General features: G+C 37.8%; 1 protein-coding gene across 4 annotated transcripts in view; it reads left to right on the plus strand.

Moving 5' to 3' along the window:
* LOC118271114 (UHRF1-binding protein 1-like) overlaps positions 1–26,689 on the plus strand; it is a 46,890-nt gene that overhangs the window by 16,423 nt on the left and 3,778 nt on the right. Inside the window, exons 3-28 of one of the 4 annotated variants that reach the window (XM_050695724.1) lie at positions 3,770–3,880; positions 4,300–4,377; positions 4,760–4,864; positions 5,244–5,370; positions 5,904–6,064; positions 6,554–6,704; positions 7,143–7,269; positions 8,031–8,136; positions 8,592–8,709; positions 9,534–9,625; positions 10,160–10,295; positions 12,123–12,298; positions 12,754–12,868; positions 13,322–13,456; positions 15,835–16,004; positions 16,429–16,604; positions 17,015–17,151; positions 17,679–17,732; positions 19,132–19,266; positions 19,732–19,903; positions 20,359–20,479; positions 21,051–21,185; positions 24,268–24,402; positions 24,727–24,858; positions 25,346–25,656; positions 26,167–26,278. In XM_050695724.1, coding sequence (XP_050551681.1) covers positions 3,770–3,880; positions 4,300–4,377; positions 4,760–4,864; positions 5,244–5,370; positions 5,904–6,064; positions 6,554–6,704; positions 7,143–7,269; positions 8,031–8,136; positions 8,592–8,709; positions 9,534–9,625; positions 10,160–10,295; positions 12,123–12,298; positions 12,754–12,868; positions 13,322–13,456; positions 15,835–16,004; positions 16,429–16,604; positions 17,015–17,151; positions 17,679–17,732; positions 19,132–19,266; positions 19,732–19,903; positions 20,359–20,479; positions 21,051–21,185; positions 24,268–24,402; positions 24,727–24,858; positions 25,346–25,656; positions 26,167–26,278 — 3,528 coding nt within the window. The remainder of the gene's footprint in view (positions 1–3,769; positions 3,881–4,299; positions 4,378–4,759; positions 4,865–5,243; positions 5,371–5,903; positions 6,065–6,553; positions 6,705–7,142; positions 7,270–8,030; positions 8,137–8,591; positions 8,710–9,533; positions 9,626–10,159; positions 10,296–12,122; positions 12,299–12,753; positions 12,869–13,321; positions 13,457–15,834; positions 16,005–16,428; positions 16,605–17,014; positions 17,152–17,678; positions 17,733–19,131; positions 19,267–19,731; positions 19,904–20,358; positions 20,480–21,050; positions 21,186–24,267; positions 24,403–24,726; positions 24,859–25,345; positions 25,657–26,166; positions 26,279–26,689) is intronic. The other 3 variants (XM_050695726.1, XM_050695727.1, XM_050695728.1) reach the window with 3 other exon arrangements.

Consider the following 26,689-nt stretch of genomic DNA (forward strand, 5'->3'; position numbering starts at 1 on the left):
TGTGAAATAACCCGTATGTTCACCTCCATTAATGGAACCCTCTGTAAATGAGACAAATGTTTATTTATACCTGGTTATCTGAGACACTGGGTTAGTGGAATACCTCTATAAGTGATACCAATTTGAAGGTCCCTTGAGGTCTCACTTAACGAGGTTTCACTGTATATAATATATATAACCAGAACAGAATTCATTTTCTTACTATTTCTACTCCTAATTTACCTGCGGGTATCGTTAACCCTTTATAAGGCATAACATTAAAGTAAAACATTTTGTGGTTTATTAAAATATGCGTTTTGTAATATTCACTGAACTTTTCGTTGAAGTAAATATGGTGGTAAAAATATTTCCTTTGCCTTATAAAACTTAACGTTGTCATCATCATCAATCAAAGAGGTTTCTTCAAAACGACTATTCCCTAGTTTGCTATAAGTATATAAAAGATTAGTCCGCTGAAAATGAGAGTCCTGAGAATTATATGTGGAGTAAAATTGGATGATCGAGTGAAAAATAGTGTTATTAGAGAGAGGTGTGGCTTGAAAGACGATGTAGTGACAAGGATTGAAAAGGAAATATTACGATGGTTTGGACATGTAGAAAGGATGGATGAAAGCAGATTTACGAAAGAAATATATTACATTACAAGACGGGTATGAATGGGGCCGTCGCAAGGACATATAGCGAGCAGATTGGCGATATATTAAAGAAGGGCCAAATTAAAAGCACCCTTAGACGACGAGCATGCATGAAAAGACTGAAGACTGTTAATGAAGCGAAAGAGGTATGTGAGATTCGTACCATTGTCTCTACCTACCCCAATGTGAGACAGGCGTGAGGTTATGTATGTATGTCTGTAATATTGTCCCAAAACTGATGGAGTTGATATATACTAGGCTACTATAGCTAGGTGCGTGTGTCGACGCGACGATGCGTGTTGTGAAAACAAAGCTGCCTAAATGCATATAAAGTGCTATATTGCATGTTTACATTACGTAGTTGCAGTTATTTTATTACTAGTAGGCACTTAGTGTATTTTTCGTCGTGCCCTTGGCCTTATAAATTCATTGTTAAGTTTTTCCGTGCGTTTATTGGTAAGGAAGTTGCAGTTAATACTAAGTTATTGAAAGATTGTATTGATCGCCATGTTTCTCCGATTTGATGATTCATTCCTTACATATTCACGATTCAAGGAAAGTGTGTCTACATATAATTGAGTTGTTACAATTTAAAATTCTTGGCAATAATGCGTCTGCTTTGCAGAAAAGTATGACAATAAAAATAAAGACAGTAAAGTAGTAAAATATTAAATAAATACATTTAAGTGTTAGAGGGCCATGATTCTAACACTCCCAAAAGATAGGCAACGCATTTGTAACGCCTCTGGTATTTCACGTACCCATGAGTGGCGGTGCTTGCTTACCATCAGGTGATCCGTCCTCTTAGTTTACCAGCTTATACCATAAAAAAACTTAGTCTATTTTATAACATTGGCTGAAATCTTATTAATTCTTCTCAGGACTAGGGTCAGACGGCAATAAATTATCATGTTTATCCAAAAATTCTCACAGCACCTATAAAAAAATAATATCTCTAGCATTCTAACTGCCATATTATCAGCGATAATAAAAGACATAACAAGGAAAATTACGTGAACAAGACACTGAACCTAAATACCTACGTAATGAATAATACATTGAAACCGCTTCGCTTGGCTGAGCCTAACCTTGATCTTACGACCAATCATTACGCTGTTCTTATATCCTGTAAAGCTACTACGTAGGCTAAGGAATAATATCTAGATTTTAGAGATAGAAAAAGGTCTATCTAAATTGTTATTTAGGTTTCAATGATCGTGATATCAAAATAGGGTTGTGACTACCTATAATGGGGCGTCCACATCTGACGTATTTGATAAATGTTTATTTTATGGTACATATAAGCCGGTAAACGAGCAGATCACCTGATGGTAAGCAATCACCGCCGCCCATGTACACCTGAAACACCAGAGGCGTTACAAGTGCGTTGCTGGCCTTTTTGGGGTTTAGAAATTTAAGGGCTGTTGGGGAATATTGGGAGTGGGGGAGGAGGTAATTGGATCTTCGGTAACCTCACTCACACAAAGAATAAAACGCAAGCGTTTTTCGGTCTGTTTTCGAAGAGGCCGTAGTATCACTCCGGTCGAGCCGACCAATTCATGCCGAAGCATGGCTCTCCCTTTGCCAGGGCTTGTGTCCCGAAGGGTATAACTCGCTCAATAATTTAAAAAATTCTAATTAATTTTAGCTGTGCGTTCTAAGTATGGCATACAAATTACGTGTGTTTAATGAACGGAAATATCTTAAAGCATTATGTGTCGAAAGTAGATAAGTGACACACTTTACCTAGAGATAGTACATAGTCTCTTGTTATTCATGTTAAAGTAATCACACAGGTGTAATGCACGTATTGATAAGCAATAGAAAATTCTAGGTACCTAGTGGTGATTAGTTGTAGTGGTGATAGTATGTATGTAATGTAATTCGTAAACAAGTAATAAGTACATAAAAATATTCTTATGTTAAACTTTTTTAATGGCCTTTATAATGTGTGGTCATCAACCTATGTAATAGGATATATAAATTGACATAAGTAGGTACTCTTAATATTACTCCTAATTGGACCTAAGATCATAGAATTTTAGACCAACCAGATTATCCATCATCGATAACAATATGACTCATAAGAGTTGAATATATTGATTATTTGTAGTAAACGTGTGTATATCACTTGCTCATTATAGTACTGTATGTACACACATGCCTATACATATATGTGTACTACGTTTGATTAGATAAAACATATTTGAGTAATTTGGGAATAAAGATAAAGTTATCTCCTGTGTGTATTTTACAAAATTATGGTTTAATCTAACTTGTAATTAAACTATAACATTTTGTTAACATAATGCATTTTGTTCTCTATAAACTATCGTTTTCTTCTCCTCTAATAATATCTTCTGATTTATTTCGTTGCGGGATCAAAGACAATCATTCATGTCCCTGTGATGCGCCGAACCTCAGTTTTCTGGTATTTTCATGGTTGTATCTACTGTAGATCCTGAATTACAGGAGTTGCAGCGGTATTGGGAAGTTGTGGTGGGTTAGTTCCATAAAAACAATAATGCATTATGTTGTTAACAAATGTAAACTATAAGATATGTTAACGTTATGATGTATAACAAGGAATTGAAATATAAGATTCTTAACTCATTTCTTGAATTCATCTATATTTAGTAATAAAAGACGTCACGTGAATACAAAAACAAACAAACTAGTTTTCAATTCTTAATGCGCAGGGATTCCCCCAAACTGGTTTCAAGGTTGAACGCTTTGTGAATGAACGAATGAATGAATAACTGTTGCGAGTGGAAGGTCTTTTGTTAAGAAATATGCGGAATAGAAAAACTGTAAAAATATGCACAGTGTTCACATTATTTATACTGCAAAACTTTAATAAGAAATATTTTAATACAATACGTTATATTAATAATATTTTAATTTGTAAAAAACTACAACTACAATACAACTACTTATACAATCAATACTACTACTTATAAAACTACAACTGATAAATAGAAACTTCAGATGCGTATGTTGCCAATAAACATTTAATGTTGGTCACTAAATTCCCGCCCTTTCCCTGAAAGCTGGGGCTATTACACTATTTTTTCTATTATTTTATTATTAGTTCTAAATCCATAGATATTATATTTTATTTATGTTCTCCACAGAACCTGGACGAGGTGCACATTGCTCTGGAAGTATGTCAGGAGCCGCGGGTGATGAACCCTGGCGCCGGTGGAGCCCTGCCCGTGCCTGGGAAATACAGCTACATACACAAGGTACACATTAGCATTCAAATTAAATTTAAATTCAAAACCTTTTATAAGAAAACATTTCATTGAACTTTCTGCAAACAGTTTAGTATGCAACAGTTTAAATTCAAATGAATTTATTTGTGAGCATAGGTATACAGAAAGGCCTTACACTTAAACATGTCAGAGCTCTATGTTCTACCAAATGGAATTGGTGTACAAATAATTTTAAACCTATTGAGTTTACACACTAGAAATGAAAAGTAAAAAGACTTTATTCAAAGCAAATATCATGTAAAAATTATAGTGTTTCTATTTTATCATTTAGAAATATCTCAACTGAGTAATATGCCTTATTTATTAAAAATATTTAATCGGTTGAAGATATCTGTTGTTGAAAAATTTAGTTGCAGTTTTTTTTATTATTATTAACATTGTACTTGCAGGTGATAGACGGAATCTCAGTGGCTGTGAACCACGTGCAAATAGACTTTAACTGTGAAGCATTCACCAGCAGTGTTCAGGTGAGGTTTCTACTCATACAGCTTGTCTAGCAGAATGGTAAATGTCATAATAATCAATGAATAAATCAAATTGCCATAAAATTACTAACTAAAACGGCGTAGATAGTAGATACCTCAAGAAAAGAGCATACTCCTTTTTAAAAGGCCGACAACGCACCTGTGACTCCTCTGGTGTTGCGGGTGTCCATGGGCGGCGCTGATCGCTTACCATCAGGTGGCTCGTTTGTCACCATATGTGTATTCCATAAAAAAAGATACTAACAATACTTGAAAACAGCAAGATCTTAAGTATGCATAATTAAATTTAAGTATGCAACATTAACTTAAAGTATGCCCTTTTAAAAGTATAGTCACTCAGTAAAAAAGATTATGTAACTTTCAGATCTCAAGAGTAACCGTGGAGTCTCGGACGCCGGAGGGTCGGAAAGGAGACCTAAGACTGACTAGAATCAAATCGCCTGACACCGGACAGCTGCTTATATTTAAGGTAGGTTCATATATTTGTCTATTAATGCCACTAATCACAAGTGGATTTTAAAGGTAAGCGTCCACATGCCCCCGTCGTACGCAACGGATTTTAGTTTGTTTTATATAGAAACTTATATACAACTGCAACCATTTATCCGCATCGTACGCACCGCATCATCAGCAAAGCCTAAATGCGATGCGTACTGATGACGTCATACGGAATGCGTACGATGCGGGCCTTTGGACGCTTACCTTAAGTCACTTTCTAGTGACTCTGTCGCAAAAGACATTATGTTTTCCCTTATGGAACTTGCAACCATTCGACTATTACGAAAGGTTGGAAACCAACCTTTTTTTCAACAGTTCATTCAATATTCACCCCTATTCCCTTGCTACAGGAGTTGGAATGGCAGAGCGCCCGCATAGAAGCCAAAGCACACGGCGCGGCGAACGCCAACCTCCCCCCATTACGACTGCTACTGGGCAACACACATTGTCGGATTGTTATCAAGAAGAGATTGTCAGGTACGAACTATTTTCATCCTTATTTTTTAAGCATTTAATGATGATTTTCTTTAGACGTTTGTCGCGCAATGGAATATGACTATATAGCTGAAACTGTAAATAACGCTCGTATACTAAAATGCTACTCAATTTTAATACACAATGCTGCTATGAGCCCTCTGTATAGCTGGAAACTAGTTGAATAACGTTCGTATACTAAAATGCTACTCAATTTTAGTGGTACCCACTTATTAGTGTCATCGGCTTACTCTCGTTGCTTTCATGTCGTACCGTCGCACGTAAAGAGTTTGTAGCGACAGAACTACTGTCTTGACGAGGAGTGGTTTAAAATTGAGGTCAACATGTTGCAATATATAACGACGCGGCATTACCTCGTCAAATAGTTACATGAGTAACGCCCGAATACTGAAATGCTACTCGAATTTTAAATATCGTGTTATCTCTGTCATTTTATAAAACGTTGATAGGGACAGAGCTAGTTTTGAGAGCGTCTTAAAATTGTGTAGCGTTTAATTCTTGTTATGTGTTTACAGACTGTGCAGTGATAGGGTCTCGCCTAGCGATATGCCCGGAGCCCCTGGCGTGGGCGCTGACGGACGGACAACTGCGCGCCATGTTGGCGTGCGCGGTGGCACTCGCCAAGCCGGTGCAGAGAGCCACTGCCGCCGCTACTAGGATCAAAGCGTTACGGAAGGTAAGGAAAGCTTTGATTTTGGTATATTAATGCACAGCCATTGTGCATAATTAAATCCTCCCCTAAGTGATCATCATCATTATCAGCTAAGGGGAGACATCCACTGTTGACCAAGGCTTCCCCTTAGTCCTTCACGTAGAACCACAAGCAGCCACCTGCATAATAACTGTCTCCCAGCGGCCTTGATGATGTCATAGGTCCACCTAATGGGAGGTCTGCCCACATTACGTCTACCGGTCCGCAATCGCCACTCGAGCACACGTCCCTCGAAGAGTAGGAAATTACTAAATTGCCCCTTCCCCTTATTACCCAAATGTGCCTATCCCCGAAATGTCGGTAACGCTATTGTAACTCATTTAATATTGCCGGTGTCCACAAGCGACGCCAATTGTATACCATTATCACCTAAGGATAAAAAACTCGTCTAGAACCGCTCAGACTTAGATTTTCTCAGCATATTTTTATACTCCTATCATTATTTCTCCTCAGATCGAAGAGCCTCGCGAGCAAATATCAAGCAGACCGGCGACGGGTGAGCGTGACATCCTAGCACGGATGTTTGCCAAGCATGACGTCCGGGAGACCTCGTACCATCTGCTGGCGCCGCGGATAGACCTGCATCTGTGTGATGATCCGGGATGTGAGTCATTTTTCTTGATACATAATTAAATAGACAGCTGTGGTTTGGTATGAATAAGTCGGCTCGACCTATGTAAGCGAGTCACATAGCAAACTCACTCGGCTAGCAAGGATACCGGAAATCCAGAAACCAACAACGCATATTTATAGATCATCTGGTGTATTCGTCCATGGACGATGCCGATTGCTTGCTATCAATACCCTTGTTAAGTTGAACGAAAACGGAACGAGACCGCATTCGGCGTTCCAGTCGGCGAACCAACCAATCAGAGTGCCGAACGCGATCTCATTTCTTTTTCGTTCAAGTAAAGCAAACTAGTACTGCCTGTGCGTTAGCACATGCAATATCCCATAAAACCATTTTAACCCTAAAACTCAGTGGTTATAGAATAAATCTTCCAAACTTTAATTCTAAACACGATTTTCTCATAATTTCCAGTGGGTCGTTCAGAAAAGCCGTCTCTATCCAACGGCGGTGCCCTCCAAGTGACGCTGGTCAGCATGCAGGCCGACCTGTTCCCCTACCACAAGGCGTCTGATGACAGGAGACATTGGCGAGGATATAGGTTAGTCAATATTCTTCTATATTAAATGTTTAAAGATAGAAGATAAATTATTTCATATGTCTTGTGTTTATAAGGTTCATAATCCCCTGTCAGTTAAAGGAAAATATATTTGGGTCTATAGTGTTTATATTTACTCTGGCTGTCAAGGCTCGGAACCGGTTTAAAAAATACCGGTTAATACCGGTTTATATCGGTTTTCCTCCGAACTTTTCTTAAGAACGTGAACATTAAAGAACTTTATTTTAACCTAAATTAACCGGTTTATTCGACGAGGGGCATGTCGGTACACGCGTTGAAATATTATTATTGAAATAAGCTGAACAGCGCGCGGCGTTTCTTTGATGTCCGTCGTATTAACCGGTTTTTATTGCTCTAAACCGGTTAATCCGAAAAAACCTTTATGAAAATACTGTTCCAAATACCGGTTTAAAAAAACCGGTTTCGCGAACGAAACCCAATGTAAAGGTTTTGCGTACAAGTACATAATAACGGTTTGAAAATTTAACCGGTATCCGAGCCTTGCTGGCTGTACCCATTACCAGTTGATCATTGAGCAGTAATGATCGACCATTCTGACACAATTGTAATAGCAGACTAAGGTCCCAGACGCTTCTATTGTTATCTCTAAAAATAATTTGCGCTATCGAAGATTTTCTTAATTGAGTTAATTCCGGAAATTCTTTATTTTATTTTTGAAAACGAAGACGAAAATTCGTGTAGGAGAATTTCTAAATAATAAAATGGTCTTATATTTAATCCAGGGAGGCGGCGACCCCCCACAGCCAGTGGCTGTCGCAGGCGCTGTCGTCGTTCTGTACCACGCTACTGGACTCGCTCGACCCGCGCCCACTCACTCCTAGCTCCAAGGTAACCTATCACTTTATACTGTTTCAAATACATACTTGAATACTTACTCCAGTTATTTAGGTTTTATTTTCAGATAGAAATAAGTTGAATGCCAGGAATCGAAATAAAAATAAATGGTTGATTCCGGAGTGTCATTTCACTCACACACATACGAAATATTCTCATATTTTAGAAAATCTCAGTACTAAAATAGATTCTAATATACCATCCGATGTGTCCCCCTAATACATGAAACATAACAATAATCGCGAAATCTGTGCCCTTAGTATGAGCTTGCTTTACTTTAAGTAATCGAAACGAGACCGCTTTGGGCGCTCTGATTGGTTTTATACGAGCCGACCAATCAGAGCGCCGAACTTCTTTACTGAATAAAAGTCCTTACTTTCTTTACAAAATAAAAATATTAAACTTTAACATACAAACTTCTTACAATATGCCTTTGTGTATATTCGCAGATGAGTCAACCCGAGAAGCCCGAGGAGCCGGTCTCCAACGGCATCAAACACAAACAGACTCCCACGCAACACAGCGCTTCCAATGCTCCGTCCACTAACTCTACTACTGCCTCGCAAGGTATTTTCAACCTTATTACTTACTAAGCATAAAGTCAAAATTCTGTTAACAAGATGCAAGAGACAATTTATTGTTACTTCAGTCTATGTTTATACATTTACAACCTTACTGAACTTGGTATAAAGTCGAAAATCTGTTAACAAGAAGCAGGAGACAATTAATTGTTACTTCTGTGTTTATTGTTCATACATTTTCAACCTTACTGAACTTGGTATAACGTCCAAAATCTGTTAACAAGAAGCAGGAGACAATTATTTGTTACTTCGAATTATGTTTATACATTTACAACCTTACTGTACTTGGTATAAAATCTGTTAGCAAGACGCAGGGGATAATTAATGGTTACTTCTGTGTTTATTGTTGATACATTTACAACCTTCTGAAGTTGGTATAGAGTCCAAAATCTGTTAACAAGACTCTGAAGACAATTTATTGTTACTTCAGTCTATGTTTATACATTTACAACCTTACTGAACTTTGTATAAAGTCGAAAATCTGTTAACTAGACGCAGGAGATAATTAATTGTTATTTCTATGTTCATTGTTCATACATATTCAACCTTACTGAACTTGGCTTGAAGTCGAAAATTGTTGGAAGTTATGAACGCAACTGAAAAAATGTCAACACTTGTCTATGTCAATTATTGTTTTTAAATTTTTATCTCTGGTTGATTTACCCTTCAAAATGTCTGTCACATATTTTTATTTCTCCTAACTTAGAATAAATATTTAATTTATTTAAACCTATCTTTGGGCTTTCATTTCAACAAAAATCCATCAACACTGTTTTTAGTAAAATATTTAAACCTTATTTTGTTTTGCAGCGTCGCCGACTCGAACGCGCATACTGCAGCAGCTCGGCAAACTAATGACGACGTGTCTTGTACTTAGGATAGACGACTTCACTGTTTATAAGGTAAACAATTATAATACATACAGTATTTTTATGGAATAAGCTGGTAAACGAACAGACGGATCATCTGGTGTACGTAAGCAATCGCCACTGCCAATGGACACCCGTCACGCCAAAGGCGTGTGTCACCATCACCACAAGTGCGTTGCCGGCCATTTGTCCCGAAACATGGCTTACCACACTTAAAAAAATGATTACATTCGTTTGTAATAATATATTGACTGCCTCGTTGGTCGAGTGGTCGCAATTGCGACTGCCGAACAAGGGGTCTCGGGTTCGATTCCTGGGTCGGGCAAAGTATTACGGGGTTTTTTCGGATTTTCGAAAAATTTCTCGGTAGTAGCACGGAGTTTGGAATTGTGTCCAGTATATGGCAATAGGCTCACCCCCTATTACATGGGACTTATAACACAAATGGTGAAAAGTGGGTGTACATTGTATAGCGGCATTACGTGCCGTAATGTCACCTCTGCCTACCCCTTCGGGGATAAAAGGCGTGACGTTGTGTGTGTGTAATAATATATCGCAATATTCCAGGTATCGACGGGATCCAAGAGCCGCGACGCGCCCCGCCCGCTAGTGAGCGCTGAGAAGGCCACGCTGCCAGGCGACGCCGGCCTACTGCATGCTGAACTCACGTTCTTCTACTATCCTGGAGACGTCTGCTTCCCTGGTCAGTTGATACTATTTGTAATGTAGCTGCTGTGAACAGCTAAGCGATGCTCGGCTAAAAAACCATCTTCAGCCAAATAACCATCTTCAGCCAAAAACCATGTTTGCTAAAAAACCAACTTCGGCTAAAAACCATGCTCGGCTAAAAAACCATCGTCGGCCAAAAAACCAACTTCGGCTAAAAAACCATCGTCGGCCAAAAAACCATGTTCGGCCAAAAAACCATGCTCGGCCAAAAAACCATGCTCAGCCAAAAAACCATGCTCGGCTACAAAACCATCCTCGGCCAAAAAACCATGTTCGGCTAAAAAAACAACTTCGGCCAAAAAACCATGCTCGGCTAAAAAACCATCTTCGGCCAAAAAACCATGTTCGCTAAAAAAACAACTTTTGCTAAAAAACCATCTTCGGCCAAAAAACCATGTTCGGCTAAAAAACCAACTTCGGCCAAAAAACCATGCTCGGCTAAAAAACCATCTTCGGCCAAAAAACCAACTTCGGCCAAGAGCCGCGACGCGCCCCGCCCGCTAGTGAGCGCTGAGAAGGCCACGCTACCAGGCGACGCCGGCCTACTGCATGCTGAACTCACGTTCTTCTACTATCCTGGAGACGTCTGCTTCCCTGGTCAGTTCATACTGCTTGTAATGTAGCTACTGTGAACAGCTAAACGATAAACATTTTTAGTACCATCATTGGCTAAAAAACCATCTGCAGCCAAAAACCATGTTTGCTAAAAAACCAACTTCGGCTAAAAAACCATCGTCGGCCAAAAAACCAACTTCGGCTAAAAAACCATGCTCGGCCAAAAAACCATGCTCGGCTAAAAAACCATGTTCGGCCAAAAAACCATGCTCGGCTAAAAAACCATGTTCGGCCAATAAACCATTTCGGGGAAACCTTTGGCTTCAGCCGGGTTTTGGGCAATCGTCGTGATTGAACGAACTGTTACGAAAGACTGAGTGAGAGTCTTGTCTGTAAGCACGACTGATCTCGCCGCGGGATGTCACTGTCAAAAAATATGAGAGATTATAACTAAACCTTCTGCTTTGGCTCCGGCCAAAAATAGACCTATAATCTGACACTACTGTTTAATAATAATATTAATTGAGTTTGCTAGTCACCCCCTGCCTGTTTATCTGTATTTTTCAATATTGGTCAGGGGCAGGGGCCATAGTATTCCATAGTTACCATATTTACCAGTCCATTAGCCACCCACACCCATAATCCAATCATTTTCTTTCATATTGCACAATAGTCCTGCATCAGCCGGGGATTGTCCTTTGGTGTACTTCCATAGTGCATACAGGGATAATCGCCGGCTGATGTCCCATTACATTTAGATCAAAATTGTTCATCGGGCCTCTGCGAGTTGGCTTCGGCCCCTTGTACGCCTTCCAACGGTCCGTGACCCTGTGGTTCCGAGATAGGAAAAGAACCAAGGATGTTAAGGATATCCACATCCGTAACCGAAACTATCGGATATCCGAAATAAAAAAATATCCATTTCCGTAACCGAAACTGAAATAAATGTTCCGGATAATTTCGGATAGGATAAATGAGATATGAGACAAGTCAAGATATGAAGACCTATTCATAAATAAAACCATTTGATTATCTATTTGTATGTTACTTTTGAAATTCCTTAGAAATCCAATATCCGTAACCGAAACTATCCGAAACTACCGGATAATTTGGAATAATTTCTTATCCGTATCCGAAACCGAAACCGATATAAAAAATCCACTATCCGTATCCATATCCATATCCGAAATTCCATATCCATAACATCCGTGAAAAGAACTAACATAATAATGTTGTATGTGTACAGTCCCGGCCCCTAAACTCTACGTGCAGTTGAGTCCGGTCCGTATATCGGTGGACGTGAACACGGTGGTGTGGCTGGGGGCGTTCCTGCCGCACGTGGTGCCCAGGGGACACGATATAGACATCGAGGACGCGCCGCCTGCATACATGGATGTTAGGATGGAAGCTATCATGCCTAAGGTATTTATTTTATAGAATAGGGCAAATCTATGTATTTATTTAATAGTTATATAATACATTTTTCAATTATTTGACTGATACAATTTTTATATGCATATCTTTTACATAACATTCTTTGCATGTAAATTTAAACATATAAAAAGTAGGATAGAAATAAAAACATGAGCAGAATTGGCATGAGCAGAAGAGTAACAAGTCCGTTGGGAAAGATTGAGCCTTCGGTAAAGTATTGTTTAAAAAAAGAAAGATAAAAGGGTTGTCACGCCTGTTGTCTGTGTGGTATCACACTCCGTGTTTTAAAAGGATTAGGTCTATCAGGAAATGTTGCTAACCAGTTTCTTAATTATGTAATCTTTTAATCGACTTTTACGACATAATAAATACCTAAATTAACACAAAGGACAACATATATTTAGAATGGAAGTAAGAATTAACAAATATGTTCCTTCCCCCAGCTGGTCCTGGAGGCGGGCCCGGAGCACGTGTCTGCGCAGCGCGACCGTCCCCGCGAGCTGCAGCTGTGCACGGCGCGCGCCACGCTCACCAACGTGCGGGAGTCGCCACGGGCCAGTACGTACACTCTACTCATCTCTACTACACTTTATTACTATCTACTCCTCTTTGATAAAACAACACTATTTCTATCAGAATCTTTTAATAGATCGACTAATCTAATCACTCAGTTTTCTTCTTGCTTTTACCTATTTCTTCTTCTTTCCTCTCATGCCAAACGTTATTCTAACACATACTTCTTTTCCCTCATATCATTCCTCAAACAAGCGATCTAGCTTTTCTTTGGCCATCCATTCTTATATTTCACGACATATTTTTATCTCAACGAATATGTAGTTGTAGGCAATCATATTATTTAACAGAAAATAACATTTTCTATTCATAATTTCTTCTTCAAACACTGGTGTGATTTTGAAGAATTTCAACAAAAAAGCTACCATGTACAGATTTTCCAAGGTAGGGTAACTATAAGGCTATATTCCGATAGGCTACAGGCCACGTTTGTTCCAGACTCGGCCGGTACGCGCGCGGACCTGGCGTCCATACTGGCCGCACTGCGCCGGTCCGCGCCGCCGCGGGATCAGTTCCCGTGCGCGGTAGACGACATGGACCCCATACACGAACAGTTTATATTGCATGCTGATAGTGAGTATCGTTATTTTTCTGCATTTTTTTTATAAACGTCATTATTTATTTTTTGAGTTCCTTTGTTGTAGAGAAAGTTGTTGTAACGCCGCACAGTGATTCATCTAGAACATGCTAGCTAGACAAAAGTCACTTCCGAATTTCCAAGAACTAACTATTAAAATACGTAGCCAATATCCCCACTATCCCAGATCTAACAATTGTTTTGCACACATTTCAATCATTGATGAGTTAATAAGGGCTGTTATACGAATAAAGTGTAAGTAAAGCGTCAACTAGTTGCAATTTCGCTTCTAACGAGAAACATCATATCCTAGTGAATTTTAAACTTATGAAAAAAAATTGTTATGGATTTTGTAGCTGAAGGTATGTACTTTTTATTTTGATACTTAAAGTACCTATAGTTTTTTTCTGCTATTTACAAAACGTGCAATGTTGCAAAATTTTGATATTTTTTCGTCGTTTTTAAAGTCTGATGGACCAGAAACTATCTCTCCCCTTTTTCCCCCAGGTTGATATGTTTATATATCATAGCTATATCTATTAACTTTTGATTTTTAGTAGTCATAAAATTCACAAAAAATTACAACTATGTTTTTTATTGGATTTTCTAGACATCGAAGGAACAATTTCAAACATTGAGTTTTTGGAAGAATGGCGTAAAATCCCAAAATAATACCGTACCAGTGCATTATATCATTATATCAATATATAAGGAACAGACACGGCCCATAAGGTATCAGCGATGATTCTATGAAAGAGTTAAGGAACCATATCAGCGAAAATTCTTCAATATTTGCTGAAAAATGGAAAAGTTCTGGAGGCAATCATGAACGATTCTTGTTCAACCATTCTACTTATTTGGCAGAAGATTTCAAGTGTAAAGTGACTGCCCACCACTCCAAACCCTCAACATCCACTCCGGGTTGTCCTACTAAAACCTTTGATAACCTGAGTGATTACTTCACATAAGCTTGAAGTTAAAAAATGAAACCTTTCAGATGAAAATGACAAAGCAAATGTGAAACAGCGTTCAGCTCCAATCCAACATAGGTGTAAGTCGGAAATGGGTTTAATAGTCGATAAACCAAAGCCTGGATTCGGGAATACTAATGATGGAAATACTTCTAGTCGTTTTCTTGTGTATCCTGAACTAGCTTCAGATATTTTTTAGGTTTAAATGTTTTTCTAATGTTTAAGTTTTAGAATTAATTATAATTATAATGGGATATTATTAAATATTATATATAGACATATTACGCATAGATATAAGTAAATATGAGTAGTTCTAGTCTGAATATTAGTTCTGTCTATACTATTGAAGATTCTTCTTCAGAAGAATATAGTGCTGTAGAATAAGAAAAAGGACTGTAAAATGTACTATAAAATGTGAAATGTACTTTAATTATTATTTACTAATTATAATTTTAAGAATGTAAGTACTTTAAGGCAATTTGATACAACTTAGGTACCTAATGAGGTCCCGTTGTGCAATTAGTAGCTATGATATTAGTAATTGAACCATAATACATGTTGTTACCCCTTTTATATTATTCAATATATATTTACGTCTCCTAATTAAACACTTTATTTGATAGTCTTTGTATTCTTAAAAATCGTACCCCTACCCCCTACCCCTAGTTACCTACCTATCGCCTTTTATTTGGGTGTTTTGCATGAATTACGCAATAAAACGTCACATCAAAGCCATATAAGACGAAAAACATCAATAAATAATTTTGTCCAGCTAGCATGTTCAGGATGAATCACTGTGCGCCATAGGAAATTTAACGTTATATCCGCCTTATTTTTTCTTTAATAAGTAATTTAATATATAAATTACATAACTTAAAAAATAGTTATGCATTGAACTGACCGACAGTCTGAAATTTTTTTATTATTATTTTGACTTGTCAAATTTCCGCTGACGAGCGCATTCTGCTCGTAAATAAGAGACCCGATATAACTTGAAACTAGTAGAGCATTTCTCGAACAACTAATTTATTAACATATTAGAGGCCATATTGAACTACGCTGACCGACACTAGTGGAGGGGTAGCCTTTTACAGTTTTTTGTTGGCTGTGAAAGGCTTAATAGTCATGTTTCCTACTAGTCAAATTCAATACTTTTTTCGAAACGTCAAAAACTATATTTTCTATGAACTTTGTATGAAATAGTGCATTATGACGTCATAAGTTTTTGACGTCAAATAGCAGACTTATTTCTAGAAATTTAGCTAGAAAAAATCGAAAATTAAATAGTTCATCAAATTTATGAATGAGAGTGTGATTATTTTTGAATATTTTATTGTATTGAAAAGTTGTAATAATTTATTTTTGACCGAGGATAGTACCCAATTATTTTGATTGTCCCCCAGACCTGGACGACATAGACCGCGGTACGGAGATGAGCCCGGAGCTGCTGTGGCGCGAGAGTCGCTCAGTATGGTGTGCCCGCGTGGAGCCGCTGTGGGCAGACTTCTGCGGCGCACGCGCTACTAACTACAAGCCCGCGCCCTTGTTGGATGCCACGCCGCTTACTGCTTGGGTATATACTTTTTACAAAACTATATGTTTTATTACGACAGATGATTTTTTTACATGTGAAGGAAAATAGAAGAAAGTTTAGTCAAAGTCGAAGCATTTATTTCAATTTAATTCTTAATTTAGAAACGTCTAAATTGTATTGTCCGTCAGTTCGTCTGTCTGTGAAGTGTAGTTTAGTTGCGAACAACCTATTTAATCTTATGCGATTTACATTATTATAAGCAAGTCATTACCGTTCAACTAGATCAAGTTTTTAAATTATCATTTTCATTTTAAGATTTCATTTAAGATATTATAATAATTAATTTACATACACAAAACGTATTCAATTGTCTCCTAGATACAGAAACTACATACTTATTTTGACATTTTCTTTTACCAACACCAAATATTTCTACTCATTACCAATGTCTAATTCTTCGCAGTTATGTTTCGCGGACGACTTCAGCCGTATCTGGATAGTGGCCCGTACGTGTGGCCTGGCCGGTCTGCAGCTCAACCACTACCAGATGCTGTTCCTCATGAGGCAGTTGGAGAGGATCTCCGAGATGACGGCCTGGCTCGCTCATGATGCGGAGAGGCAGCCTGATGCTGAAGACGGGTAAGAATCCAAAAATTTTTTTACATCACGCTATTTAAAGTTACAATTCAAGTAGTAGAAATCAAATGAAGAAGTAGAAATTGTGTAAAACAATAAATATGGTCTACCAATGCACATCCGCAACAGCAAAGGAGTCGCAAGTGCTTTGTCGGCCTTTTGGGAATCGAAGGATCGGTTATTAGGGATTTGGGGATTGCAGAGGGGGGATGGGGGGATTGGCCTCCTCTTTAAGACACTAACCGCCATGGGGGGCAAAATTGACCGGCGTTAACGGAGGATTAGCTTTCAACAGATTTTTGTTGGCAGTCAAAGTATTGATAAATTTATTATTATTACTTAAGAAGCTTAGAAAGAATCACTAGACCTATAAATAACAAATCGTGGCTCAAAATATACTATTTTATCCACAGGACCATCGTAGTTGGTGTAGTGGTACCAGCAGTGGAGCTCACATTTGTTCTTCCATCCAACTGTCCTGGACAGGAGTCTTCCAGGGACCTGGACAGCGTGCCACTGGACTCCTCCAGCTTGCAAGACTTGAAAATGGGTGGGTGACTCTTTCTTTAACTATTCTGCTGTGCAAAAGTCTCTTTAAACTCTTTCAATTACTTCTACTCTGTTCTTTGGTTCTCTTCTTCTCTATGATGAAGAAAAAAATTAAGACATGTAGCACGGAGTCTGGAATTGTGCTCAGTATATAGCAATAGGCTGACGCCCTATTACATGAGACTTAACACAAATGTTGTAACAACAGTGAGTGTACATTGTATAGCGGCATCACGTGCCGTAATGTACACCTCTGCCTACCCCTTCGGGGATGCGCGTGACGAATTTTTTTTTCGTGGTTATTTGTGTATTAATGTCTGTGGGCACAAACACTGTACAAACTTGCCACAACTCGTTATTCGACGCCTAAATATTACTCTGGAAAAATTTTACTCCTGAACAAACGAAATACTCTAATTTATCAGACTTTTAACTATTCTACTTCTTATTTATTTATCTATACTATTACTTTATTTAAGTTATCTATATATTTATTTTCACGACCTTCTATCTGGGTGTAACGCGCAGAGCACCAAACAGTTTCTACGCTAGGCGCGTCCACGCCGCTCGAAGAGAACTGCAGTAAGTCTTCGGTTCTAAAACATAACAAGAATAATCTATACTAATATTATAAAGCTGAAGAGTTTGTTTGTTTGTTTGTTTGTTTGAACGCGCTAATCTCAGGAACTGCTGGTCCGATTTGAATAATTCTTTTTGTGTTGAATAGTGCATTTATCGAGAAAGGCTATAGGCTATAAAACATCACGCTATGACCAATAGGAGCCAAGCAGAGCGGGTGAAACCGCGCGGAAGTAGCTAGTCCTTAATACCACTTCACTGCATTTTATTAATCTTACTAACACATTACGCTAAAGAAATATACTAATTTGATGTCATTTAACTAACTATTAAAGCAATTGGATATGTGTTTAATTGTTAATTTATTGTTGTGCTTAAATAAAGACTAATATAGTTTTGATTAAATGTATGTAGCTGCGATAAGCTTGCGTCTCAAGTTGAGCTAACTTATTACATAAAAAATATTTTGGCTATCAACATTCCTAAATACGTCTCAGTTAGTATATAAACGTAAAAAAATGGTGTTTTGCTTGCTTTAACGAAAAAATTGCACTAATCACTTGACATTAACACATTGTTTTATAACACCATCTACTGGATAAATCACGTAATGGCTCTCTAATAAAAAAACGTAAAATCTATTGGTAAATCAATAATATCATTGTGTAATCGTCCTAATTCACGTATATAGCAATTGATGTGTGTCTGCACTTTGATTACCTACAATTTGTTATTTTTCCTATATTTTTATTTATTTTTTTCACTCTTGCACTATTGTTTTTCTTTTCTCCTTTTTTCTTAATGTAATTAGACTCTCTGTGTGGTAAGAAAATAAGCTCTACTCTAGCCTAATAATAGGGATGATGACGGGGTATGAAAATTAAAAATCTATTTAGTCCGTCAGTTAGGTAATGAAAAAATATTTGACACGTATTTTTTTATTTTGTCATTTAAGATAACAATACTTAGATAAAACGAATCAAAGTTTAGGAGGAGCAAATACGTCATTTCTACGTATAAAACGTACTACCTAGAAGTGACGTCATGCAATATTTCAAATCAATATATCTTCAAAAGAATTTGTTTCCGTAAGAAAATAAACAAAACGTGTCTAATGTTTTAAAATAATCTACAAGACGGACATTAAAATAAAAAATAGTCATCTACCCTATTATTGGCCACTTTGAAACTTGAATAATAAATAATCATGGCAAATATTTTACGTTTTAGTCACGCAGTTCGCACTTTATATTGACTTTATATGGTTCCCCGTTGCTATACGAAGTTTAAATCATATGTATTTTCCCTTTTACATATTTTGCTATGATTATTTAATCACTATTGCTAAATTAATTTTTAATTCCTGTTTTACAAATGAATACCAACTTTGTATAAACCCCAGTAGGTTCTGAGGCGACGATGGCGCCGTCTATGATGGACCGTGACAGCGGCGTGTTGGCCACCACCTCCGTGGAAGTCTACCAGCCGATACCCATTGAGGAACCGCCTCCGCCCAGCCCTGGATTGAGTTTTGGAGGTATGAAGCGGAACTTGTAGTTGTGTATCTCTTATTTTATGACGACGTGGAAGCTATGTCAATTCACTGTAATAACATGGAATAAGTTTATGTGGGAAAATGAATACGTCAACATCGAGACATCAGACCACCACAGATGTGGCCCAGTAGGGCTGACGCCTGATCCGGAGTTGCGGACTACCTAGCGGGTTACCGGAGCTCCGGTTTGAAAGGCCGAACCAACCCGAGGAAAGAGTGCGAACAGGGTGTATTTGGTCACTAAAAGTCTGATACTCCCTCTCGCCTCTCGCCCAAGGCGGGAGAAGTCTTCGGATGATTCCCCCCTCAAAAAAAAACAATTTATTTTCACGTATGTTTTTTTTTCTTTTAACAATTATTTCAGTCTGTTTTGTCTTAACAATCAAGCATTTTAATGCTAATTGCAACCACTTACATCAACACCCAACATCATGAACAATTTCCCAGGGTTCTCGTCAATGCGTCGCGGCTTCACGTCGCTCGTGACGTCGATAGACAGCGCGCTGACGCGCGACGACACGCGCAGTGACGCGGCGTCCACCGCCAGCTCCGATAGCGACCGCTACGTCGTCGTTGGCTTGGCGGCCGAGTCGCCTGACGATGCTGACATGGCATTCAGGTAAGGCATATTCTCATGTGGAAGAACCATACTTTGGTAGGAATAAGTTGGCTTGACCGGAGTGATACCACGGCCTCATAGAAAGCTAGGTGTGAAATAATGCGTTGTGTGTTTTGCTGTATGATGGATGTTGCCAAACGCCCAATCCTACCCACTTTTCATTATCTAACTAACGGGTTAAGTAGGTTTTTAATTTTCAGACTCTGTAGTCGATGTATTGTCTGATGAGTTAAATAAATCGGTAAACAATGCTGTTTAGCCTTGATATTAGATCGGGTCCACGTGTCTACAAAAAACTTAACTTCAAGTAGACTCAGACTGACTGAAATCTTATGTCGCTGATACCATACAACCTAATTGCTACGATTCTTACACATCTCTTTCGCTTCATCAATAGTCATTCGTCATTAATGGTATGACTTAACGTATAAATGATAATGATGGTAATATTGCAGGGAGTTTGAGCACGGCCGAGCAGCATCATCAAGTGGTGTAGAGGTGGCAGCCGAGGTGGTGGAACGATCCTCGTCACCCAGCGACCACTCTGTCACCAGCTCCTGCAGGAGAAGAGATGTCGTATGTCTTTATTGCTGTTATTTCTTCTGTTCGAATCTTATACCATTCTATATTTTGATAGTCAAAGTCAAATCATTTATTCCAATTAAACCATAAATAGATACTATTGAAATGTCAACAAATAAAGAAATAAATAATAGTCTGTCAGTCTGTACGTCAGGGAAGCTAGGCACTCGTTATAAGTGTAGCTTTGAATAGAGAAGAACGAGAAAGAAACTCCATAGAAAACAACGTTTCGTGAAAGAAAACCAGTTGTTAGTTTCTCTGGACTTTTGATTTCAAAAGCGGTTCACAAGGCATTTATTACCTACATTTAAAATGACATAAAACATTTGACTGCACGGTTGGAGCGGTGGCTGGGCAACCGACTGCCACACAACGTGTAGCGGGTTCGATTCCCGCACGGAGCAACTCTTTGTGTGATCCACAAATAGTTGTTTCGGGTCTGGATGTCATGTGTATGTAAACTTGAATGTTTGTAAACGCACCAACGACACAGGAGAAAATCCTAGTATGGTGTAACGTTAAAAAAATCTATCTATCGCTAAATTCGCAACAATTCGCCCTCAAGATATCGACAAGTACTTGGCGTCTGAACAACATTCACATAGTCCACCAAAGCGGTGGCGGCAGGACCTGTCTCCGACTGGCCGCGGACGATCTGAAGAGCGACGAGTGTAACGCTATACCCTGGGATGAGTTCCAGGTGAGTTCTGCCATCGATGTCCACGTGTTTGCTGATGTGGGAACTACTTTTTGTTGTTGGTTGGTCAGGAGTCAGGAGTATAGTGATTGTGTAATGATTTACATAGAAATGGGGAAAGAAAGAGTTATTTTTGAGAAATAAAGAGAGATGTTATATTAGAATGAAACTTGGTATAATAAAACCGAACTGATCCGAGCTTCAAGAAAATAGTGTATTCCTTTTTAAATGGTTGGAAACGTACCTGTTGCTTTGGTGTCGCGGGTGTCTATTAGCGGCGCTGATCGCTTAACTTCAGGTGGCCCGTCTGCTCGTTTGCCACAAATTCTATAAAATAAAGTTCCGTTTTTAATTTGAAAATAAATTAGAAAATAACGAGAGTTCATGGAAAACGAATAAAAATTATTGTAGTGTTCACATAATTTAGAGTTAATGAGGCAGTTTTATGTAGATTTCATAACAAACCTTATTTAATAAAATACCTACCAACTACAAAAAGTAGCAAGCAAAAGTCTCTATGTGCAAATAAAATTAATTGTACGGAAAATGTCTACTCACAAACCTAAGAAAATAATTAACAATATTGAACTTTATTTTTCAAATTTCCTAGACATTTTCTCTACAATTCCTTAAATCCAAAACATCATACACATTCACTGGTTTTTTGATTTCACCACACTTATTTTCAAGAGAATATTCGATACTAAAAATGACAATACTTATCTAAAATTGACATTCATACATTATTAACCTACAACATTTTATCACATATAATATTATATTTTATTAAATAATAATAATAAAACATGATTTACAATACACAAGTATTATTTGAGGATTTATTTATAATATTAATTAATTATTAAAATAGCATGCGTCGGTACAGTCCGCATTATTTTATTTTCTGACCTTACATTCTTTGATAGTCTTCCATAAATAGGTCGAGGCAGTGTCGTTGAGGAGTTTTTAACGTTTTAATATAATTTACAAGAATCACGTATGATGATTGGCAAAAACATAATAATTAAATAACGACTTATCAAGATCGTTTAAAGAAGAAAATGTATGTAAACTGTAGTGTCTAACTTACCTTTACAACGCACTAGTAAAATATGGGAACATATTCAATAAGTATTTTGTTGTTACTTAAAATTGATACAGCAGTGTAGGAACTTGAAACAAAAGTGCAACAAGCCAGTATTCTTATTCGAGCCGGCCAATCAGAGCGCCGAAAGCTGTCTCGTTTCGATTACTTTAAACATAAAGCAAACTCATACTAAGGGTACAGCAAATAAATACCATAATAAGATATGTCATTCAAAAGTATTATAACATTATACAAAAGGTACAATATTATTAATTTATTGTCAAAAATTGAGCGTACGTGATTTTTGTTGGAACACATTTGACTTCAAACGACGCTGCCTCATCAGATGTGCATGACTGTATCATCACGATCATTGTATCTCGTACCCAGTAAGGTGTATCGCTGTAATACTAAACTATGTCGATAAGGCTTCGGGTTTACGAGTGAGCGACTTTCGAACGACTAGTATACCTTAAAAAACTTTAACTTAAGTTCTAACTTAAATAAAATCGAATAACGTTAAATATGTTGATTCTGATCACAATATATTAAGTTGTTACTTGCGCAAAGTTAGCGCAATGGTTGCGCAAAAGTAGGTGGTTGCGCAAAAGTCGTTTGACAATCGCTCGCTTCAAAACCCGTCCTCAAACTGGAATGCATCCATTTTATCTCTAACTATATGTGTCTATGTGTGTTTTTTCCTCTATGGCAATTCCCGCCCGCTCGGCTATCGTGAACCGAAAGAACCGTCTCAAGGTATTTAGCTACGATCTATAGATGATCTATAGATCATTTGACACGATGTAGTGGTATCATTATGTTGAGTGCCCATAGATGTAGAGGTTATGTGTCGTAGCCAAGGGGGTTTGTCTGTGTATGAGTGAGACAAAAGATGTTTCTGTCTCTTTTTGTTTTGTTTGACTTTTGTTGACTGTGTTTGTGTTTGGTTGACGATCTTAGAGACTTTCATTTCTGTCTATATTTGAACCTTTTTATATGTTTACTTATTAAATGTCTAGTTTATCAAATGTCTTATGGCGCAAACTTCATCTTTTTCCTAAGAACCCCTAAATTAATGTTTTTACTTTTAACCAAACACAAGTACTAGAACTGCCATCAAATTGAGACCAGAAACATCTTTACAACTGCTTCGTTGCTATCTGTTACATGTCCGCCATTTTAGCTTCGCCAGCGCCATCTGAAGGCTCAGGTAGGAAGCCCTTTGCTGACAATTTATTCGTACATTTCATTATACCCTAGTCTTTTGGTAACTCAAATGTGAAAAATCTTTGTACGATATACTTATACACAACATTGCATGGAATTAATTACTTTTGTATACAAACAAATATACAGAACTCTGCTTAGTCTCAAGTTTAATGAAATAAAAGTCCCCATATTACGATAATGTTAATAAAAGAATACACAAATTAATTTTAACTATACATTTTATTTTATGTATTCTATAGAATTTCTTCTACGCTTTTGCATGGTTTAAACGTGTTATATGAAAAAAGTTTTGCACTGATTAACAATAATAATATAATTTATACTGTAAATATATTATTTGAGTAATCTTCCACCAATCCAGTTAGTACAGTCTGATTAGTATGATAAAAATTCAAATATAAATATGCAAGTCTAATACTCACAAATTTCTTGCCAAACGAAATTCAACTCTATGTCAAAAAAGTGCCAAACTTTTTTCATTAAGTGTGATCTAAATGTTGCATGTCCCGCACTGTCCTTTCATCTCCATCCACACAGTGTAAAGGTGTTTGTGACGTTTATCCGCTTCGTGTGACGTTTTAACCGTTTTCAATACCGGCCGTTACTTTTGAACGCAAACATTTCACACTTTTCTAAAATCTACCTTAAATTAGTTAACTTAAAGATTATTCTAACTTGAAATTCAAATCAAGTGTTTGAAAGTATCTGCCGTCCCCAACCCATGTCGTGATCCCCCCTTCCTCCCCTAAATAGTCCCTCTGAACACAGAACAAGTTCTCAATGCGGGCGCGCGCCTGGTCGGAGCCTGTCGTGTCGGAGAGTGATGAGCTGGTGCCGAGGAATGAGCCTCTGGTCGCTGCTAGACTTGTCAGGACTCAACTGCCGAGAGCGCCTGAGGATAAGGTTAGTGCAGTAGAATTGAGAGTCAATTTTAAAGTTAATGAAACTGCCACTACTGCCAGTAGCCTAAAATTTGCTTACTCTTGTAAAATTTTGTAAACGAAACACAGCTTTGAATACTTAACTGAACTTTAATATTAAAGAGTTTAAATAGTGGTTTAATTTCAACTAGAATGAGTTAATTAATAGGTGGATAGGACTTCACATGTCTTTTGCTGAATACAAAAGCTGCTTTTCCGTATACAAAACATTCGAGATCCCTGCAATCTGGATTTAAAGTAATGTTTAAGGTAGTATTTTACCAAATATTCCATTCGTTTCTTCCAGGGTCTAGCACCATTCGAAGAGTTACTGGAGGCTCGGATCCGCGACCTCAGTATAGCTCTGAACATGAGCACAGCGCTAGCGCTCGCCGAGTTGATTGAGGATGAAGTCGTTGCGCCGCCTATGCCGCTTGAGGTAATCATTTACTCTACAGAAAGAAATATCAAATAATATACCTATAATATTATATAAAAGAACAATATATCACTATTAAATAGTACTAAAATATGCTTAGAAATATTGTCTTCTAGTAATGTATCAATAATCGGATTGCGCATTGTACCGCCACTTGCGCAAGTACACAATGTTTTGCGCATTATGATGTAACGACGGTACGGTTGGTGCGGTGGCTGGGCAGCTGGCTGCCGTACAACATGTAGCGGCTTCGATTCCCGCACGGAGTAACTCTTTGTGTGATCCACAAATTGTTGTGGGTCTGTGAACTTGTATAGTTATTTGTAAACGCACCCTAGGATTTCTCCTGTGTCGTCACAGAAGCAAATCCTAGTGTGGGGCAACAATTAAAAAAAAAGAGAATCGAAAATTGTTATGCATTTTTATATCCTTAGCTATTAAATTGTCTGTACCGACTACCACCTAAATCACCCACAAAACCTTCCAGGTCTTAATAGAGAACGTGAAACTCCACCTAATAGAAGATCGGCCGACGCGTTCGATATCATCACCACCGCCTCAACCTTTGGACATCGACCTGACCACGTTGAGGATGACCAGGGATACTGCTGGGGTGGTTCGCTTAGGGCCTCCAGTCTCCACACCTTCCACCATAGCTTCTCCAGCCACGCCACAACCACAACCAGAGTTGGATGAAGCTAGAGAGAAGATTGATAGGCTGAATAGAGAAAATGAGGAGTTGAGGAAACGGCTTGTGACTTTGGCGAGGATAGCTGAGGACAATCGAGAGTTGAGAGCGTGAGTTAGAGCATCTTTATGTTTGTATGTAATAAGGAATTGGTGTGACCTTGATCCGATATATTCAACTATGCAAATTGGGATGATGACGGGCTATGAAAATTAAACATCCATTTAGTCTGTCAGTTAGATAATGAAAAAATACATACATACACGTACTTTTTTTATTTGTCGTACCTATAAGAAAATGTACTAAGACAAAACGAATCAAAGTTTAGGTATACTATACATATATTTTACGTATATAACATAACTAGAATTGACGTTATGCAATATTTCAAATCAGTATATCTTAGAAAATTTAATATTCGTGACTAATAGGTATTTTAAAAAAATCTACCAGGCGGACTTTAAAATGAAAATTAGTCATCTACCCTATTCTTGAAACAGGTTATAAACTTTATTGTAATAGTGTAGACTTAACAAATTACAAACCTCATAATGGTATTTGGTACTTTCTTTATATTTTGTGTAATTAAAAAATAAATGTTTGGGTAATATGTATTACAGGAAAGTAGAAGAAGCGTCAGTGTTACGGCAGTGCGTGCACGCAGCCCAGCAGGAGGCGGCCAGTCTATTGGCAGACAAACAGGAGCTTTTGGAAGCCATGCGTATTTTACAGGTAACTTAATTACAATTCAAATATAATACGAAGTATTTACTTTGTAGTTAAATGCAATTTAATAAATTAAAAGAGATTAGTGTGCTAATCCTTTATGGGAGTTATTTGGTTATTGAACTAGGCAAAAAGTTTAAATATGTTTTAGGCAAATCACAAAATTCTATGTTTAATGGATTACTTATTTAATTATTTGGCGATGGCATTCGATTAGTTTTAGTGCCCTTAGTAGTAGTAGTTTGCTTTACGTTGAACAAAAACGAAACGAGAGTGTGTTCGGCGCTCTGATTGGCCGTCTCGAATGAACCAATCAATCACAACGTCGAAAGTGCTCTCGTTTCAATCTCGTTAAACGTAAAATAAATTCGTACTAAGCTGAATGCACAATTGCAAAAAATGCATCAAAAACCACCT

The sequence above is a fragment of the Spodoptera frugiperda genome, chromosome 9, assembly GCF_023101765.2.
Source record: "Spodoptera frugiperda isolate SF20-4 chromosome 9, AGI-APGP_CSIRO_Sfru_2.0, whole genome shotgun sequence".
Taxonomy (NCBI): Eukaryota; Metazoa; Arthropoda; class Insecta; order Lepidoptera; family Noctuidae; genus Spodoptera; species Spodoptera frugiperda.